This window comes from Moschus berezovskii, chromosome 7 (assembly GCF_049115385.1).
Source record: "Moschus berezovskii isolate FMDL1 chromosome 7, NW_MosBer_1.0, whole genome shotgun sequence".
In the NCBI taxonomy this organism is placed as follows: Eukaryota; Metazoa; Chordata; class Mammalia; order Artiodactyla; family Moschidae; genus Moschus; species Moschus berezovskii.
Window position 1 is genome coordinate 107,307,468 of NC_142466.1, and position 20,653 is coordinate 107,328,120.

Consider the following 20,653-nt stretch of genomic DNA (forward strand, 5'->3'; position numbering starts at 1 on the left):
CCTGGGAAATACAATGCCTGTCAGGCCTACATCTTCTAGTAGGCCATAACAGCTATCTCTGCATTCAGATGCTTATATCTTTCCTTTTCTCCTTTGCTTTTCGCCTCTCTTCTTTACACAGCTATTTGCAAGGCCTCCTCAGACAGCCATTTCGCTCTTCTGCATTTCTTTTCCATGGGGATGGTCTTGGTCCCTGTCTCCTGTACAATGTCACGAACCTCCTTCCAGAGTTCATCAGGCACTCTATCTATCAGATCTAGTCCCTTAAATCTATTTCTCACTTCCACTGTATAATCATAAGGGATTTGATTGAGGTCATATCTGAATGGTCTAGTGGTTTTCCCTACTTTCTTCAATTTAAGTCTGAATTTCGCAATAAGGAGTTCATGATCTGAGCCACAGTCAGCTCCTGGTCTTGTTTTGGCTGACTGTATACAGCTTCTCCATCTTTGGCTGCAAAGAATATAATCAATCTGATTTCGGTGTTGACCATCTGGTGATGTCCATGTGTAGAGTCTTCTCTTGTGTTGTTGGAAGAGGGTGTTTGCTATGACCAGTGCATTCTCTTGACAAAACTCTATTAGCCTTTGCCCTGCTTCATTCCGTGCTCCAAGGCCAAATTTGCCAGTTACTCCAGGTGTTTCTTGACTTCCTACTTTTGCATTCCAGTCCCCTATAATGAAAAGGACATCTTTTTTGGGTGTTAGTTCTAAAAGGTCTTGTAGGTCTTCATAAAACCGATTAACTTCGGCTTCTTCAGCATTACTGGTTGGGGCATAGGCCTGGATTACTGTAATATTGAATGGTTTGCCTTGGAAACGAACAGAAATCATTCTGTCATTTTTAAGATTGCATCCAAGTACTGCATTTTGGACTCTTTTGTTGACCATGATGGCTACTCCATTTCTTCTAAGGGTTTCCTGCCCACAGTAGTAGATATAATGGTCATCCGAGTTAAATTCATTCTGAAAGAGATGGGAATCCCAGACCACCTGACCTGCCTCTTGAGAAATCTGTATGCAGGTCAGGAAGCAACAGTTAGAACTGGACATGGAACAACAGACTGGTTCCAAATAGGAAAAGGTGTATGTCAAGGCTGTATATTGTCACCTTGCTTATTTAACTTATATGCAGAGTACATCATGAGGAACGCTGGGCTGGAAGAAGCACAAGCTGGAATCAAGATTGCTGGGAGAAATATCAATAACCTCAGATATGCAGATGACACTACCCTTATGGCAGAAAGTGAAGAGGAACTCAAAAGCCTCTTGATGAAAGTGAAAGAGGAGAGTGAAAAGGTTGGCTTGAAGCTCAACATTCAGAAGACAAAGATCATGGCATCTGGTCCCATCACTTCATGGGAAATAGATGGAAAAACAGTGGAAACAGTGTCAGACTTTATTTTTTTGGGCTCCAAAATCACTGCAGATGCTGATTGCAGCCATGAAATTAAAAGATGCTTACTCCTTGGAAGGAAAGTTATGACCAACCTTGATAGTATATTAAAAAGCAGAGACATTACTTTGCCAACCAAGGTCCGTCTAGTCAAGGCTATGGTTTTTCCTGTGGTCATGTATGGATGTGAGAGTTGGACTGTGAAGAAAGCTGATCGCCGAAGAATCGATGCTTTTGAACTGTGGTGTTGGAGAAGACTCTTGAGAGTCCCTTATACTGCAAGGAGATCCAACCAGTCCATTCTAAAGGAGATCAATCCTGGATGTTCATTGGAGGGACTGATGCTAAAGCTGAAACTGCAATACTTTGGCCACCTCATGCGATGAGTTGACTCACTGGAAAAGACTCTGATGCTGGGAAAGGTTGGGGGCGGGAGGAGAAGGGGACGACAGAGAATGAGATGGCTGGATGGCATCACCGACTCTGTGGACATGAGTTTGAGTGTACTCCGGGAGTTGGTGATGGACAGGGAGGCCTGGCGTGCTGTAATTCATGGGGTCGCGGAGAGTCGGACACGACTGAGCGACTGAACTGAACTGAACAGCTATCTCATTGCTAATAACTTTACTTATTATTTTTAATACTTTATACCTCCCTATAAACTTTCTGAGCCTGCACAGTGAGGGTCAATGCTACAACTGTTTTTGAATCCCTCGGTAAAGCCCAACATCCTTCCTGGAGACCCTCTCTTAGCCTTGGATCCTACTAGATCATACTAGAATAAATCTAGAAACCAATTTAAAATGTCTTTCCATCTAGGATCCTGGCATATTGCAACTTATTCCCTACATATAGTTCTCCTTTCTATTTTGGAAGTTGGTTATTTAATGAAATAGCTGTTAGTGCTCCCAGGTTTACTGTATCTGACACCTTTTAAGGGTTCACTAAATGGTGGCTGTCATCATTTCATCATGATCGTTCTGATCATGTTGTTGATCATTATGATCATGATCATTGTTGTTACCATTGTTCACGTGTCTACGGTGTACAGGCAGCAGCAAACTGGAAAAGCTGCATTCATTCTGGACCCAACTCCAGGAGTGAGATGTCATGACTCTTAGTGAAGGACAACAAAGAAAAATCTGGGGAAACAGAATTCTACAGCCAAGATTCACCGGTTCATAATCTCATCATTTCAATAACAAGGTAAAAGTAAACTGTTTTCAAAAGTGAGGGAATTACATGGCATTTGCTTTTAAAACAAATCTGCTTCAAATTTGCCCCATGTATAACAAAATTCATTATTAGAAGCTGTAAACTTTAGGGAGTTGGAAGACTGGATTCTGGTATAGAAGTCTTTTTACCAGTGGGGAGGAGTAAAACCACATACTTGTTCATGTATGTACACGTCATATATCTATATACATATGGATGTGCATTCATACTCATGTCTCTATACATATGGATGTATGTTTATATTCACATATCTATATACATATAGATGTGTATTTATACTACTATCGGTATACATACGCATGTGTATTTATACCCGTATATCTGTATACATATGCATGTGTTTATACTCATCTTGAGTATAAATGTATATCTATATACATACATGACACTTGAGGGAGCTGGAGGTGTTCAGGACGGATATGTATTAATACTCATCATGAGCCAGTTTTTAGTTCCAGGTCTTCACAGAAAACAGGAGAAACCAGAGAGCTACAGAAATGATCCATCCAAAGCACCATGCCCTAAGAACTTACCCACACACCGGGGTTCTGGACCATCCCACTGGGCGTTTACTTGACAGATAAGCCTAGCACTTCCTTCTAGTCTGTACCCTTCATCACAGGTGACCAAACACATGGTCCTGTAGGACATTTCTCCAGTTGAACAGCTGAGGCGGCCATGTTTGGGCTGGCGGAGACGAGGGCATGTTCTCACTATATGAAAACAATTAGATCATATTTCACTCAATAAAGACAAAGAAAAAATTATAAATTTAATAATGCCTATACATTGCAAGCAGTAAATAATACACTATTTTTTAAAATTAGAGTGGGATAATTAAAAGTACGTATTTTATCAAACGCATTGCCTAAATAATATTCCTGTTGTCTGCCTCTGCCTACAGGTGGGAAACTTAAGCTGTTGAAGGAGTTTGGCCCTGGCTGGGGGATGATGGCTGGAGACTGGGGATGGCTGACAAAGGGAGGGACTTTCAGCTCTTAATGGGCCTTTGCTGTGATTCTCCAGGCTACATTCTAACAAAAGGGAGGGGTCTTTTCTGGGACAGAGTTCAGGTTCAATTCAGTTTTCAGACCTCTTATGAATTTTTCCTTACTTTCTTATCCTAGTAAAAAAAAAAAAATCTTGTCGTCTCTTACAGACAGAGTTGGAGGTAAGAGAGCGGTTATCTTTTTTCCTTATTGCTTTCCCAGGTCATTCTCTCTGCCTTCTTCCTGAACACCTCCAGCTCCTCTCAAGTATCATATCATATACTCAACATCCCTTTCCCCCAACTGTCTGCGGACTTCTAGGCCATTTCTCATTCTTTTACAATTTTATATTTCTCTCTTTCTCTCTCCCTCTTCCCTTTCTTTCTTCCCCTCTCTCTCTTTCACACACATGTGCACACACACATGATGGTGATTTCATTATCTATATAGATGATCATTCCAGTACCCTAGAATCATATTCCTCACTTCTTCTCCAGTAATCACATCCTTTCCTTATTTCAGCTCCCCCTCCAAGTCTTAAATCCTCCAGACCTGACCGTGACCAATCCAAGCACCCCACTCTCTGACAACAACCTGTCTTCCCAGATTACTCCCGCAAGAGCTTCAACTCCATCAAACTCTACACCCGACTGCAGCCTCCGATCCATTACATGTATTTCTTCAGCTAAAACCATCTCTAAAGAGTTTAAACTCTTTTCACGCTTCTTTGTCTCCAGTTCTAATTTAGACTCACTCCAATAGGATCTCAAATCAGGAGAAGAAGGAAAGGGGGAGAATAAGGAGAGGTGAGAAGGAAGAGAAGAGAAGGGGGAGGAAAGGCAGGTGATCGAGAAGAAAAGGAGGGGAGGGGAGACATGGAACAAGACGGGAAGGGCAGCATGGGGAAGGGAGAGGGAGAATCAGAGTGCTGCACAGACCCATGGCTGAGAACCTTCCAGTTAGATGGCGTGCATACCCCAGTCCTAAATGTACGTACATCCCACCTATGTATCCCAGAGATACACAGAGGACAACAGAGTGGATTATTGTTGAACGTGGCAGCAGATGGGCACACACACTCATATTACTAGCTTACAGATCTTATCCTAAAAGCATCAGGCATTGTACAAAGCACAAAAATCACCCTACAAAAGAACAAATTTCAGTTTGCTCTCACATAACACTCCTGCAACATTAAAAGCCAGAAGACCATGTAGTAATCAAGAACTTTCTTGGGACTCTGGGTAAGATGTGCTTTCTTCTTTTATGAATTTGTCAATTTTTCTTATCAAGCAAGTAGTTACTTATGATGAAAGTTTAATTTTTCAATGTATGGCAAAACCAAAAAATATAATACTGTAAAATAATTAGCCTCCAATTAAAAAAAAAGAAAAAAAATAATAGGAAAGGAAATTGGGGTAAAATATTCAGTGCATATTCAACTGAAGTCATGGTTTGACAGAATCTACTCAAAAGAAACCCATTCAAATTATGTGAGTTGACAGAATATAAATTCTGATTTCATGAAAGACATATTTAAGATTGATTACTCCTTAGAGAAAACTCAAGAATTAGAAGTTAAACCATAAGCCCTAAATTTTCAATTAGTTTGAAATGAAGTCAATTATTAATGACAAATGAGTATAATTATGTTGCCTTCTATGTTTTGATTTTTATTGAGTGTGTCCATCATGTAAGTAGAATTTTTATTAAGTGTGTCCATCAAGTGCATAGAAAATATTTTGCCTTCCATATTTTGACTTTTCTTGAGGTAATCATCAGGGGTAGCACAATGCCATATGCCAGGTAGGATTAAAAGTGAATAAGATAAATTACTATGATCAAGCTATATAAAATCTAGAAAACCACATTAAACAACTGCTTTTCAATTCAATAAACTGCTGAAATGATTCCAGCTTTCCAACTTGAGACAAAATGAACTTGCAACATGTCTCAAGAGAACTGATAGTAAATGAGAACTGGTGTTTCATACACATGCAAATTATATTGCTTCTCAAAAATGTTGGTTTTAATAAACTTTCATTGCTCCTCTGGGAAAACAAAAGCATATGTAATAAATCCTATTTAGTTCTTAAATATTTTATGTTCCTTTACAACCAAGAATGATCATTTTTATCATTTTGGATAGGAACAAGCTTATATATGAGTTTCAACTTCAAAAACATTTTTATTTCAATAAGCTGGAAAATTCTGCAATAAGTGTTTGATATTCATATTAAAGCAATAATTAAATATTTATTAAGTTTTTCGAAAACAGCAATTTCATATTTTAAGAGAACGATTTACTTGGTAGCAGACAATATAAGAACATGTTCTGGTTCTCATTTGAAAGAACTGCTATATTTTTTGTCAGGCTCATACTTTCTGTCCATCTCCCAATTGTGACAGCCTTAATGAAGAATGTGTAAGAAAACAAGAATCAAGCCTATTAGTTATTATCTAACACTACAAAACATTCAGGATGTAACATGAAATTTGTGAAAAGTTTTACATTTTATACTGGTCTTTCATTTCTGTCTCACTTCTAGAAAGATTTTTAAGAAAAGAAAAAAACAGCTAAAATTATCCTGTCTTTATAATCAGATTTAAATTAGATCTTTAAAATGCTAGTTTCTCCATACTATAAATAAAACTAACTTTATTGCTAAAAATGTTCACCATAATCTGACAATGTGGGTTTTTTAATTTTTAAAAAATGTAACATCAGCAAAGCAAAATAAACTCCGTCTATGGGGTCACACAGAGTCGGACACGACTGAAGTGACTTAGCAGCAGCAGCAGCAGCAGTAAAATGAAGTATGCCTATAAAAATCTATTAATGAGGAGCCAGAGGAAGAGCCTGAATTAGTACCTTCCTTCAGGACAACCTTGTTCACTGATAAGTTAGGAAGCAGCACTAGAGGTGAAATGGAAAGAATTTTAGGAAAACTCACATCTGCGAGCATTGCTTTTACTTTGACCAAACATATTTTATTTATATTATGAAAATCGCATAAAAGGCAATAACCCTGCTTTGTAAAAATGAAACTGCATGATGGGAAGTGACATAGAAGACTACCAATGTAATTTGTTAATGTATTTGTCAGTGTAATACTTACCAACACGTACGTGTATTTGGTAAATTCAGATTTTCAGTCATTCAGCAGAGATACAACCAAGGATTGGTTGGGGCAGGAGAAGATACAGTCTATGCTCATAATGAGTTCACAGACTAGCAGAGATGATAGACAAGTTAACTAATAAAAGTACAGTGGTGTATATTGTAACAAGCTGGTTAAGCTGGCAAATGCCGTCAGAATCCCCTTACAGTGGGCCAGTTTAGGGTTGATCAAAGAACCTGCACTTGATTGTGGAAGATGGAAGAGAAGCAGTAGTCATTGCAGGCAGACTCACTGATGGGCAAATGTAGATGTACAGTTGGTTCCAGTTCATGTTTCTTTGCTTGTCTCCACCCTACATCTCAACTGCTAACCCTGTTGACCCAAGGTGGCCCAAGCTCACTGCTAGGTTCTTGGCTACAGAACATCGGGGCGGGGTTACACAGAGGTGAAGCTTCCCCTAGGCTTCCCAACACACTTCTCTCTTGTGATTCCACTACAGCAGCTGCCTGGGCTTGGATTCTTGGGTTGGTAGTAACTCTTCTGAGGCTCCAGTTTCTCTTTCCGAAACTTCTACTTTCCAGCTCCTTCTAAAATTGTATAAAGTCTTCAAATAAGATTCTTAAAATAAGTTCCTTGTCCCATAACACAGATGGGGTATTTCCTGGGTTTTCCTGACTAACCCTGACACATGGAGCAGAAAGGCTAGAATGAAGGCACAACAGGTCTGTGTATGCACATATGGAGGTTAGAGGTCGTCCCATCCCAGTGGAGGAGATCGGTGACAGGGAGGGCTTATCTACAGGGGCCATGGTCCCTATGGATCAGAGGATCGAGGCTGTTCAAACAGCTTACAAAGCGATGGCTTCGTGACAGGCGTGGCCACTTCTTAAGGCTTTAGCATAGGATTCAAGGTTCAGGACGGAGATTGTAAAGGGTTCAAGAGGCAGGGGCGATATCTTATCCTACAGGGACTGTCTGCCGATTTTCTCACTTTCTTTGGAAGGCCAGAAAGGGGAAAGTTAAAATGTCAGGCTTTCCACTTTTGCCATGAGGTGTTTAGGAGAAGGGGTAGAGATTATACATAAACCTTAATAACTACACAGGAATATATTTAAGAGGTTCTTATGATTAACTTTTTCAAGAATGGACTTTTTTACCATTTGAAACTATGTGACTGAGAATGTCTTGGCTTTCCCACATAAACAATCACTTGTCAGAGTTTAGAAATCTAGGGTCTAATTCTTTTCTTTCAGAATTTTGGTAACATTCTCTGATCTTCTAAAATTTAGAGTGGCTAGTAATGGGCTCAAGGTGAGTCTGATTCCTCTTCCTTCATAGGCAATGTTATTAAACATTTCTAATTGTGAAACAGGCACAATTTTCTAATTTTTCCAAGGTTTTCAGAAGTTTCAGTAAGATTATTTCCAGACATGGATCTGTTTGCAATAATTTGTTTTCTGGCACTCAGTAAGTGATTTTTAAGTTCAGTATCAAAGATTTCAGCCATGTGTATTTTCAAGATTTCAGTTTGCAGATATGTTCTTTGATCTTCTGTGAGTACTTCTCCTCTGCTCCATTTTCTCTCTGGATTCCTAGTCTGCGAAGAGTCTATTTCCTGTGACTGTTCTCATGTCATTTTATTCTTTCACCTTTTATCTAACCTTTCAAATGTTGCTCTACTTTCAGAAGGATTTCTGTGGTTGATTTTCTAACTTATTAATCTGGCTTTTAACTACGATCTCAGGTTTATCCCATTTCTTGGAATCCTGATCTTACTTTACCAATGGAATTGTAACTGCCCTTGAATCTCAGTGATTCCATTCGATTCAGGTCTCCTTTGTTCAATCTGTTCTTTTTGTAAATACAGGTAAGGGTCTGAATTAGGACCTGGATTTAAGCAAATCTGTAGATGAGTTTAGTATTGGTAGCTGATAAATACAAATATGAATGTCTCCTGGGGTTCACAAGTGACCCCGAAGTTGTGTATGTTGGCTTCCCTTATGGATGTGGGAGCTGAGAGAAGCCAAGAAGACAGAACTTCTCACTCTACTGCAGTATGCAAGGTGATATGCGGTCTTGGAATAGTCAAAGTCTCAGCAAAACTTTTATGGCATGCTGTCTATTCAAAGTCAAGGCTGGGGATGTATATGTTGGCTAACTACTCTTGGCACAGGATACTGGCATGGTTCTCCAAATTCTGCAGTAAAAACAGACATCAAAGCCCCATGCTGACCATCCTCTAACTCTCCCTGGACCCTGTCTTGGCTGCTTGAAATCTGAGGTTTAAGGTAACCTGTCCATTTCCTTCCCAGGCAGGCCTTTCCTTTGCTTGTTCATAAAAGAAACACAGAAGGCACAGTTTAAGACAATGTGGTCAGTTGAACTTAGTAGTTCTGACTAAACTTCCTATAATTTTTTCTCTTTCTGTGGTCCATGGTCCATGAAATCAAAAGCAACAAAGAATTTACTGGTCCATTAGAGTTTAAATCAAGGACATCGAGCAAGACAATCAATAAACAATGTGAATTGGCAGTCTGCATACCTCTGCAGGAGCTTTCGGAACCGGACCACAAACCATTGGGGAGACACAAGAAGATGCTGCTTCCCACGAGGTCAAACCCAGGGTGACATCGGACCCCACAGGCTGCGTTGAAGTGGTTGTTGCAAGTGTTTCGGATGAAGTAACCGTTTTCAGGAGGCTTCAGGGCAGGGCAGTGGACAACTAACATTTACAGAAATAAAATTAAAAAGCAAAGCTAGCCTCTTGTCTATAAAGCATCCTCCTCCCAATTTTCCTGTTTAAGAGGACATTTTATACACAGAGCTTAACTCTAAACTACCTCCAGCATTCCCATTTATTGCATATGAATTTGTTAGTGCATATTTGGAAGAACACTTACATCTCATGCTTAGTAGATATTTGTTTCTAATTAAATTTAAAAACAGACTAAATATTTAAGCCTGAAAATTTTTTTTATCTATGTGAATATGAAATTTTCTAGTTCTTGACCTTCATGTGTCATTAGCTATTTTCCTTTTCAATTAAAGCAGCATAAAATAAAGGATGAGTAAGGCCAGCAAAACATGTCTGTCACAGTCCCAGGACCCATAGTTTCTTGTACAAATTATTGGCTAAGTAAATATTTTTAATTTTTGGTATGAATAATTTCAAGGCACATTACTTATAAAAATATTTTCTTTAAATGGATTTAACCATCACCAGGGTCCAAAATAGCTCATTTATTATTCAAATTTGCTGTTAAATTTGAGACTTCTCAGGACTTCCCTGGTGGTCCAGTGGTTTGAGAATTCCTTGTTCCCAGCACAGGGGGCACAGGTTTGATCCCTGGTTGGGGAGTTAAGATCCCTCATGTCGCATCCCATGGCCCCACCAAAAATATTTATCTGAAAGAAACCTTATGACTCCTCTCTTAACGTTCATTTTAAATCTTTTCTAAGTCTGTTTTCATAGTTATGATACTTCTGGAGTCTCAGACCTCCTTTCTCTGGAACAAGATATGGCTATGTTCAGTGATAAGAAATGCTAGATAATAAAAACAAAGAATTTTCTCCAAATAAGATTAGAGGATCATGCCCAGTGAACTGGAAGAAAACACTGGCCTTACTTCCCTAAAAGAGATCAGCTTTTATATTTCCTATCTGCCAGTGGTAGGATCCTTACCTTTGCAGGTCTGGCCAGAGGCCTGGTACCCCTCCTTGCAGACACAGTCTTCAGGGGACGTACTTCCAGGTGGAGAGGTGTGATTTTCATCAGGACAAGGAAGGCAAGTGCTGATTCCTCCTGGTGAACCTTCTGGTTTGTATGTCCCGGATGGGCAAGCTGTGGGTAAGCCAGGGAAGTCCCTTTTATGTGATATGTCAATGGATAGTGAACAACATTCTGGAAACTGATTGGGGGGAAAAGAATCCCAAACAAAAGCTTTCCATAGAAATAACCGTACAATTAAAGCAAGGAAAGAAACCCAGATTTTTTTTTTTTAGAGTGATGTAGTTTGTAATTTGCCCATTATGAAGTAGCCTCTTAATGTCCCACAATTAGTTACAATCACAACACACTGCAGCATGATATGGCTGGGCTGATTTGTGGGAAAACTCAAAACAGTGTACTTGAGGGGACTAAAAGGAATCAATGATGCTCAGTGCATCAAAAAATCTTCTAAAGACTGTATACCCATATTCTAACACCCCCACCCCAACCTCTGCAGCTGCATCTCCTGAACTGCGCTCCTAACACTCACTCCCAATGGAACAGAATGACTGTAGACGTGCAAAAATTACTGTGCCCTTTGTTTTGGTTCAAAGTACTTGACAAAGGATGAGGAGAAAGTAAAGGGCTTGAGGGAAATGATCCTGCTGATGAGAAATAGGCCCTCTGAAGGAAAGAGAATCACAGACTCTGCTTTTCCCCAGGCTCGGGGGAAAAAAAAAAGATGAAAGCAGGATCTAACTGACCTTGCTTCATATCTTCCCTTTGCACCAGCAATGTGGCTTTGAACCTGTATTTACTCTCTCTAGAGTTACACTTCTGTGAAATAACTGAAAATTAAGAATTCAATAATAGAAGAAATTGTGGAAATAGAACTTGCAGTGCCTGCTGCTGCTGCTGCTAAGTCACTTCAGTCGTGTCCAACTCTGTGCGACCCCATAGACAGCAGCCCACCAGGCTCCGCCGTCCCTGGGATTGTCCAGGCAAGAACACTGGAGTGGGTTGCCATTTCCTTCTCCTATGCATGAAAGTGAAAAGTGAAAGTGAAGTCGCTCAGTCGTGGCTGACTCTTCACGACCCCATGGACTGCAGCCCACCAGGCTCCTCCCTCCACGGGATTTTCCAGGCGAGAGTACTGGAGTGGGGTGCCATCGCCTTCTCCGTGCAGTGCCTAGTAAAGCCAAATAAATGTAGCCTTGTCAAGTAAGCATTAGATCATTTCTAAAAAGTAACAACCAAGGAATGTGGACTTATGTGTGATGCTATTTGATATAAATGATCTCACTCAGTACTCACAGTACTAATTAGTATTAATAATTACTAATATTTTTATGAATAAGTACATTATTTTTATTAGTACTGTGTCCATTTTAAAAAGAAAATGGAGGCTTAGAGTAACCTGATGATTAGGTTAAAGTTACTCAGTTAAAAGGTGATAGAGCTATGAGGTTTTTTTTTTTTTTTTTTTTTTTAGTACTTCAGTTCAGTTCAGTCGCTCAGTCGTGTCCGACTCTTTGCGACCCCATGAATCACAACACGCCAGGCCTCCCTGTCCATCACCAACTCCCAGAGTTCACTCAAACTCATGTCCATTGACTCGGTGATGCCATCTAGGCATCTCATTCTCTGTCGTCCCCGTCTCCTCCCACCCCCAATCCCTCCCAGCATCAGACTCTTCTCCAGTGAGTCAACTCGTCGCATGAGGTGGCCAAAGTATTGGAGTTTCAGCTTTAGCATAAGTCCTTCCAGTGAACACCCAGGATTGATCTCCTTTAGAATGGACTGGTTGGATTTCCCTGCAGTCCAAGGGACTCTCAAGAGTCTTCTCCAGCACCACCTTGGCTTATTATATGTTTATATTGAAAATTCAAAATCGCATTTATCTTGGTTGCAATTAGCAAGCAAAGTATTTTTAAATTAAATACATTTAAACTTTTCCTCTTCCTATTATCATTTGTTTAAGGCCTGTTTCTACTTAGATAAGCTCTGGCTTATTTTTTTATTTAAAGATTTTTTTTTTTAAGGTTTACAACAAAACTGAGACGAAAATCTGTGCTAGAATATTACAGCAAATATTTATACAGCATTCTCTATGTCCCAGGGACTGTTCCACATATTTTGTAAATTATCTTTTTAATCTCTTTAAGAAGTATCATAGAAATGACACTGTGAAGTATCATTTATCTCATATTACAGATGAGAAAACTAAAGCACTAAGAAGTTAAATAACTAGCCAAAATGATATAGTAAGTGACAAAGCTGAGATCTGAACTAGGAGAATTTGGATCCAGAAGCCACGTTCTTTATCACTACATGTTCTGTGTCTCACACCCAGGTCTCCTGGATGCAAAAGTCCTTGTTTCAACAACTACAATGCTAAAACCGGAAACAATCAGCGTTGAGATAGAAGACTCATAATGTTATTTTTAGAAAATGTACTCATGCTTCTAACATTCTTGATTATATTTAAAAATTAAAGAGAACATTTTCCCCATGTATATAGTAGAAAATTCCAGAACTTGATAAATCTGTAGCCATTTAAGAATAAAAGAAACATTTTATAAATGTTTTTATAAATTTATAACTATTTTATAAATAGTTATAATGATGTGTGACTTATGAAAAGTACTTCAGCAGGAAAAAGGGGAACATGACTTCAAAGCATCATAACATTAAATATTGGATTATTCATATTTCTGAATATTCATTTCTACAAAAAGTTCAGTAAATATTTACACAGATCTTCACAAAGATGCAAGACAACACTGTCTCCCTTAAACAGAAGTCAGCAACTGTAGGAGAAAATGATTAAGAGAAATACAAAGATGGAAAAGAAAACATAAACTGTAACAGCAAAATAAAAGTTGTCATTGGAGGCAGTAAAAAATAGCCAACAGAATTGAGTAGACCTTGGAGAGGTTGTAATATTAATGTAAGAAAATACTCTTTACTTCAAGTTTTAGTGCCATAAAAACTCATAAAGTTCCAAGCAAAATTAATAAAGAGTATTTCACACCTAGAATAAAGGAAAAGTATTATAAGCAACTAAGAACAACAACAACAAAAAAGAAACAAAAATCAAACTGACATTTCATTTCTCCTGTGCAAAAACAAATGTAAGGGAAAAGAATAAGAAATATAGCTATGTGGAAAAAATATTTTGAACCCAAAATTCTGTATTTGGGCCAACTATTGGCAAATATGAGGAAAGAGAAAGACATGTGCTAATGTACATGGCTTCTGGAAAACAATATGTATTTCACTGATTGAGAAGAAGCCAAAATAAAGAATTCACACTTGAGAAAAATGGTATTGAAAAAATTGCTTGAGATTAAGAAAGTAGTGGAATATGCAGTATATTGCTAAAATAATTGCAAAAATGAAAACAAGTGTCAAATAAAGCCCCTTCTTAAAAAGACATATAATTCAAGGGAAAAAAAATAATCTTTACATATTACAAAGAAAAAAGATTTAAAATCTGAGAGACACTGGGAGATGGTTGGGAAGAGAAAAGGTGAAGTTCTCATTTCATATATACCAATATGATAGAACTGAAAGAAAAACAGGTTTAAATTTGGACACAAAGAATACACAAAACTATGAATAGAAAAAGTGCACAACTATCAAGTCAGTGGGGGAGGAAAAAACCACAAATAACAAAAATATAAAAACACAGGACAAGAAAATAGAGAGAATTAATAACAAAATATCACAAACTAAGGTAATAGAAGTAAAACCAAACATATTATTTACCATCAATAAGAGTAATGGGTTAATTTAATGCTGTTGATAAGATATAAACTTAAAACAAGCCAGAAAAATAGGTTAAAAATAATTGGATGCACAAAGACATGTTAAATATTTCAAAAAAATCTGCAAGAAGCAAACAAGTTACTACCTTAAGGAGAAATAAAAGTTTAACACATAAAGGGCTTTTTCTAACATATGAAAAATAGGATAACTTCAACAGAAAAGTTAACAAAGAACAAAAAGCTGGAGATTGAAGAAATGAAAATGACCAATAATTGCTGCATACACAGTCTAACCTCACTTATAATGAAGAAATGCAAACTGATGACTACTTTTTAATTTGAAAAAAATTTAAAGGATATTAATATCCATTCCCACTGTTGGCAGGCATGTCGGCAAACAGGCTTTCTCCCACTTTGTAGGGAAACCTGAGGGTACACACAAAACCCTCAAATGGAGCAATTCTTTTGATACAGAAATTCATTTCTAAGAATATGTCCAAGTGAAAGCCAGCCTTTTTTACCTGTACATATAAATATGTATAATTAATTATATACATAAGTATGTATAGTTATTGTTTGTCATTACACAGCATTGGAGATAACACGAATGTCAAGACATGAAGGGTCTGTTAAATTCTTGCAACACATCCATCCAGTGGCATATGAGCCATAAAAATACAACTGTGGACAAGGAAAGTCAATAAAATTGTGTAGTCAAGTGTAAATAAATGCATGTCTCAAACACCATATATGTTGTACGATCTTTTGGCTAATAAATGTATACAGATCTATAAGGTTATGTACACATGGTATATTTCTCTGGTGGCTCAGATGGTAAACAATCTGCCTGCAATGCAGGAGCCCCGGGTTTGATCCCTGGATCAGGAAGATCCCCTGGAGTAGGAAATGCAACCCACTCCAGTATTCTTGTCTGGAGAATCCCAGGGACAGAGGAGCCTGGTGGTCCATGGGGTCACAAAGAGTCGGACACGACTGAGCAACTAACACACACACTATATATTCATGATAGAATTACGAGGCTTCCAAGGTTGTTTATTTTTGCTGATCTACATTTTCACGTTTTGTTACACTGAATAGGTACTGAGCCAAAACATTAAAAGTAAATGAAAATTATGTATAAGAGAAAGTCATTGTCTCAAACGTATATGCTCATTTCACAGTTACTGCTTCTCTGACCTCAGAGATCACTTTGATTCCTCCTTCTCCTTCCATCTCTTTCAATATTGACACGAAAACCATGTTGTTTGGATTTTACTCCTTAAAATCCTTCCAAGTTTCGCCTGTCTCTCCATCTGCATTTCTCTTATCCTAGATCTGAACTCATCACCTCTCTTTCACAAAATCATTTCACTGGCCTCTCAGTCTTCACCTCTACCCTTTAACCCATCTAAGATGTTGCTGCCTGAACGTTTTTCTAAAATATAAATTTGAGCAAATCACTTTCTACCAAAAACTGTACCCACAGGATGAAGTTGTCTCTCTTTACTTAGATCTATAAAGACATCTTTGATCCACCTGTAACCTTCCTGTCAGTCGGCTACAACGAATGCGTGAATTCCATATCCTGATCAGAAGCTGCTTCAGAATTGAGCAGAGACTAGTTGTTTGTTTTTTAAATTTATTTACTTTAAAGCCTTTATTGGACTTGTTACAATACTGCTTTTGTCTGATGTTTCATTTTTTTGGCTATGAGGCAAGTGAGATATTAGCTCCCAGACCAGGGATCGAACCCACACCCCCTGCGTTGGAAGGCAAAGTCCTAACCAATGGACCACCAGGGAAATCTCAAGCAGAGACTAGTTTGCACCATACCTCTTCCACCTCAGTTTACTGGACTTGGCAGTTGGACCAATTTACTTAATTTTTCTGAGATTTAGTTTCTTCGTGTGCAATTCCCTTATAAATCTGTTGCTAGGGTTAACTGAAATAATGTAAGTCAAGAAACATGTCAGACATGTAGCTGGCATTCAGTAAACGTGATAATAACGCCTCCAACTTTTAATCTTCTTAACCGTGAAAGTGCTAATTATACTTCTTTTATAGGCTTGTTGTGCCCAGTAGATGCTCTGGTGTTTGCTAAGTATTATCTCCCTCTCTTCCCTTTCCTATTTCCACTTAGCTTCTCCCTTGGCATATGCTGTCCTTTCTCTGAGTGAACCTCCTGCATCCCTCAATGACGCGTTCTTCAAAGCTTCCCCGACTTTTTGAGATGGATTTTGTCACCTTCATTTCTGTGCCCCGGAGAATGTTACTCTCACCTCTCCTGGCACCTATCACACTGTATGTAACATACACACTTGTCTCTGTCCCTCCATGGGGAACACACTCTTGTAAGTTTAGGGAGTCTTCTGGTCATCTGACTCAGCCTTTGCTCATCCCATTGCCCGAGCCAGCAGTCACTCAGCAAAGGAGGACAGAAGGTGGAGGATGGGTTAGTGTGAAGGAAGGACCAAAGTCAAAGGGACTAACAACCAGGGCAAAGTGAAAGGACACTAGACTCTGAATCAAGACAACTGAGTTGCTATCTTGGCTGCTCCACTAACAAGCTACGGGGTCACTGCCAAGGGTTTGTTGCTTTGTTTTTTTTTCTTTTCCTACAAAACACAGAAGTTACGTTTAATGATGGCTGTGACCTTTCTGATGCTATTACTGAATGATTCTATAAATAGACTAATACTAAAAAGTAAGTTAAAGAAACTTGTCACACGAGCAGTCAGATTTTATCTACAGATTTCATAATTTATTTGAAAATGGTATTACACAAAAAGGAATTAATCTTACACTGTTACTCCCCAAAACCTTTTAAGTAATAAAGAACTTACAACACTGGAGAACAGTGTTTTGGATAAAAATATCCAAAAGTACATTTGGAACTGTATTGTGAAATTCATAATGAATCGAAAACAGACTTAAGGAGAACTATTTAAAGGCATTGCACAATTCTAGTGGGAGAGGTGTAATCAACTTCTTTGATTCCCAAGGGAGAAAATTCCTCATCTAAAACCAAGCAAAAGTTGAAAAGATGAAATTAACTGTGGTTTGAAAAAGTTCCACAAGGGATGGTAAAGACTACAGTTTTTTGGTGGTACAAAAAAGATGGTACAGTTTTTTTCTTTTTCGTATGAAATGATTCCCTTCCTGGAAATGTACCAAATATTTTTTTTAATTGTTCCTTTTGTTGTCAAAATAAAATTTCTCCTTTCAGAAACATCCTACTGGAAGTGTGCTTCTTGAAGATATCACGTGTTAAGATTAGATTTTCCTTCTACCAACACAATTTTCTGACTGAAGTAAATGAAAATATCAACCAGTTTGCAATTCATAAAATCTAAAGAAGTCTCCATTCTTTAATTATCAATTCTTTAGATGACTATTTCAGTTAATAATATTTATTATACAATAACTTAGCTTATAAAATTCCTTCTCATTAATAATCTAAGATTAATTTTAAAACTCCCCATAAATATTAAGAGCCTCTGTTCTTCGCACAATTCACCTTTAAAGCTTAATGAATTTCTTTAAAGAATATAGTTCCAGGGCAGTTGCATCAGCTGCCTTCAGGCTGTGAAGTACACAACTCCAAGAGCACCCATTCATGAAGATGAAAATACCCGGGAATTGTGGAAATCAAAAGCTTTCATTTCAGCTATATCTAGGTAGGGGGCCCCTGGAAGAAAGTTCTTTATTATTACAATATCATGCTTCTTCTCAACTTTATGGATTCATTCTGAATAAGCAATCATTCCTATAAATAGTGTGCTAGGGTTTTGAACACAGGGACCCACTGCACGAGAAAAGAACCAGCTTCCCCAGGCTAAGTTAATCCTTGTCACAAGTACCAGACAAGGACCTCAGCATACATACGAGGGACTTTCTTATTAAACAGTCAAGATCCTTTCCATTTTCATCAAGGATTAGATGAGGAGACTATTGACTGCCCTGGATTCTGCACATCTGAATCTGTGTAAAATGAATTAGCATCCTGCCAACCTCCCTGTGATTAGTTAACTCATTTGGCTGGAACACAGGTTATCTGGACAAAATTATGGGCAACTGCGTGGTGCCATAGCAGCAAATGGCACCCTAGCTGCAGGATGCCATGCTGCAAATGTAAACACCTGCTCTGACTAGAAAGGAGATTAGTGATGGATTAGGACAAGTCTATACAAAAACAAAAAAGCAAAACGTTCAAAGGCTGTGTCCAAAAGAAGACAGTGAAATAAGAGTCACGTTACAAATATATGTGTACACACACACACATACCTGTAGACAGAATATATACATATCACACATAAACACATATATCACACACAAATATAACCTGGATGAGGACAAAACACTTACGCAAAGTCTTTTTAGTTGAAAACTCTGTTCTTAATTGTTTTAAGGTATGAACTGTCGGTGAGAAATGTGAGATCATTTTGAGTTTTATAACAAAAACTCTGTGTGTAATCACTCTGAGGAAAGGCCTCTGGAGATTTTAGAATTATCTTTAATTTTATTTATTCCTCCTGTAATAGTTAATAACTCAGACTTGCATAAAGAAGAAAATAAAATTTACCATAAGCTATACTACTCTGGTTTAACTGTGCTTTAAATGTTTAATATTTAGTTGGATTCCACGTGTTTACAATTAAAAACAACTTTCCTACAATCACCTTGTTTCTTTACATTTTTCATCCACTATATTTTTTTCTTAGCAAAATAATATTAACTTTTCATTAGCCTGTTGCCGTTTAGGCACTAAGTCATGTCCAACTGTTTGCAACCCCATGAACCATAGCCCATTAGGCTCCTCTGTCCATGGGATTTTCCAGGCAAGAATACTGGAGTAGGTTTCCTTCTCCAGGGGATCCTCCTGATACAGGGATTGAACCCAAGTCTCCTGCATTGCGGGCAGATTCTTGACCATTGAGCCACCTGTGATATCAGTCCTGAGAAATAAGTCAACTGGCCTAGTGTTCAACATAATGCTACCAAAAATCTGAAAGCCTTAGCATTTATATCTCAGACTACAACGAAGGGACAATTCTCTTTAAGCTAAAATTTCATGACTATCGAGAAAATCACTGATCTTCAGACAGTAAATTCATACTATGCTACTAAGTATTTCATTAGCTTTCTGTCCATGGGGTTGCAAAGCATTGCACATGACTGAGCAACCAAGCCCAGTAGCAGTAGTGTCAAATTATTGTATATTCCCATCATCAAGAATCAAAATACATATTTTATTGTAGTCTCATTACCACTGGGTATTAACAGCATTTAAAATTACCAATTAATTATCATTTAAATGTGAAGTCCCAGACTTCCCTGGTGGTCCAGCGATTAAGAATCCACCTGCCAATGCAGGGCACCCAGATTTAGTCCAAGAAGGGCAGCTAAGGGCAACATGCCACAGGGCAACTAAACCCATGTACCACAACTACTGAAGCCTGTGTGCTCTATAGCCTGTGCTCTGCAACAAGAAAAGACACTGCACTGAAAAGCCTGTGCGCCACAGCGAGAGAAAGCCCACAAACAGCAACAAAGACCCAGCACAGTCAAAAATAAACAAACAAATACATACAATTTTTTAAAGTTTAAGAAAATGTGAAGTCCCATGAATTTTAATGCAACAGACTTTCAACTTAAATTTAGGGCGAATCTCTCTCTGAGATTTAGACATGTGTAGGCTGGGGTCACACAGAGTCGGACACGACTGAAGTGACTTAGCAGCAGCAGCAGCAGCAGCAGGCCCAACAGAAGTCTATTTGCTTCCAAAAGTTGAGACTCTTCTGGGTGAAAACTTTATTTGTGGTAAGGGTAATATTTAAAATGTTACCAAAATGGCATGATCATTGATCAACAAGAGCATACATAAGCTAGAGCATTAAGCAGAGTTCTGGCATGCCCGCTAATCTGCTGGGCTTCCCAGGTGGCATTAGTGGTAAAGAACCTGCCTGCCGATGCAGGAGATATAAGAGATGCATGTTTGATCCCCAGCTTGGGAAGATCCCCTGGAGGAGGGGATGGCAACCCACTCCAGTATTCTTGCCTGGATAATCCCATGGACAGAGGAGCCTGGTGGGCTACAGTCCATAAGGTCGCAAAGAGTTGGACACCACTGAAGCGACTTAGTGTGCGCACACACACACACTAATCTGCTAGATGAGACCTCTCTAGGTGCTGGATTGTGGGAGAGATCAATGAACCTAGAGAAAGGGGTCAGATCAGTAAAAGGGCATTTAGGGACTTGGGGGCAACACTATTTTTACCAATGAGAAAGTTATGACCAACCTAGAAAGCATATTAAAAAGCAGAGACATTACTTTGCCAACAAAGGTCCGTCTAGTCAAGGCTATGGTTTTTCCAGTGGTCATTTATGGATGTGAGAGTTGGACTGTGAAGAAAGCTGAGCGCTGAAGAATT

At 38.5% G+C, this 20,653-nt stretch overlaps 1 protein-coding gene across 1 annotated transcript in view; it reads right to left on the reverse strand.

The window, feature by feature from the left end:
- Positions 1-20,653, reverse strand: part of SVEP1 (sushi, von Willebrand factor type A, EGF and pentraxin domain containing 1) — a 204,172-nt gene that overhangs the window by 121,100 nt on the left and 62,419 nt on the right. The window contains exons 4-6 of the mRNA XM_055427567.2: positions 10,425-10,583; positions 9,285-9,464; positions 3,165-3,344 (exon numbers count right to left, since the gene is read on the reverse strand). Coding sequence (XP_055283542.2) covers positions 3,165-3,344; positions 9,285-9,464; positions 10,425-10,583 — 519 coding nt within the window. The remainder of the gene's footprint in view (positions 1-3,164; positions 3,345-9,284; positions 9,465-10,424; positions 10,584-20,653) is intronic.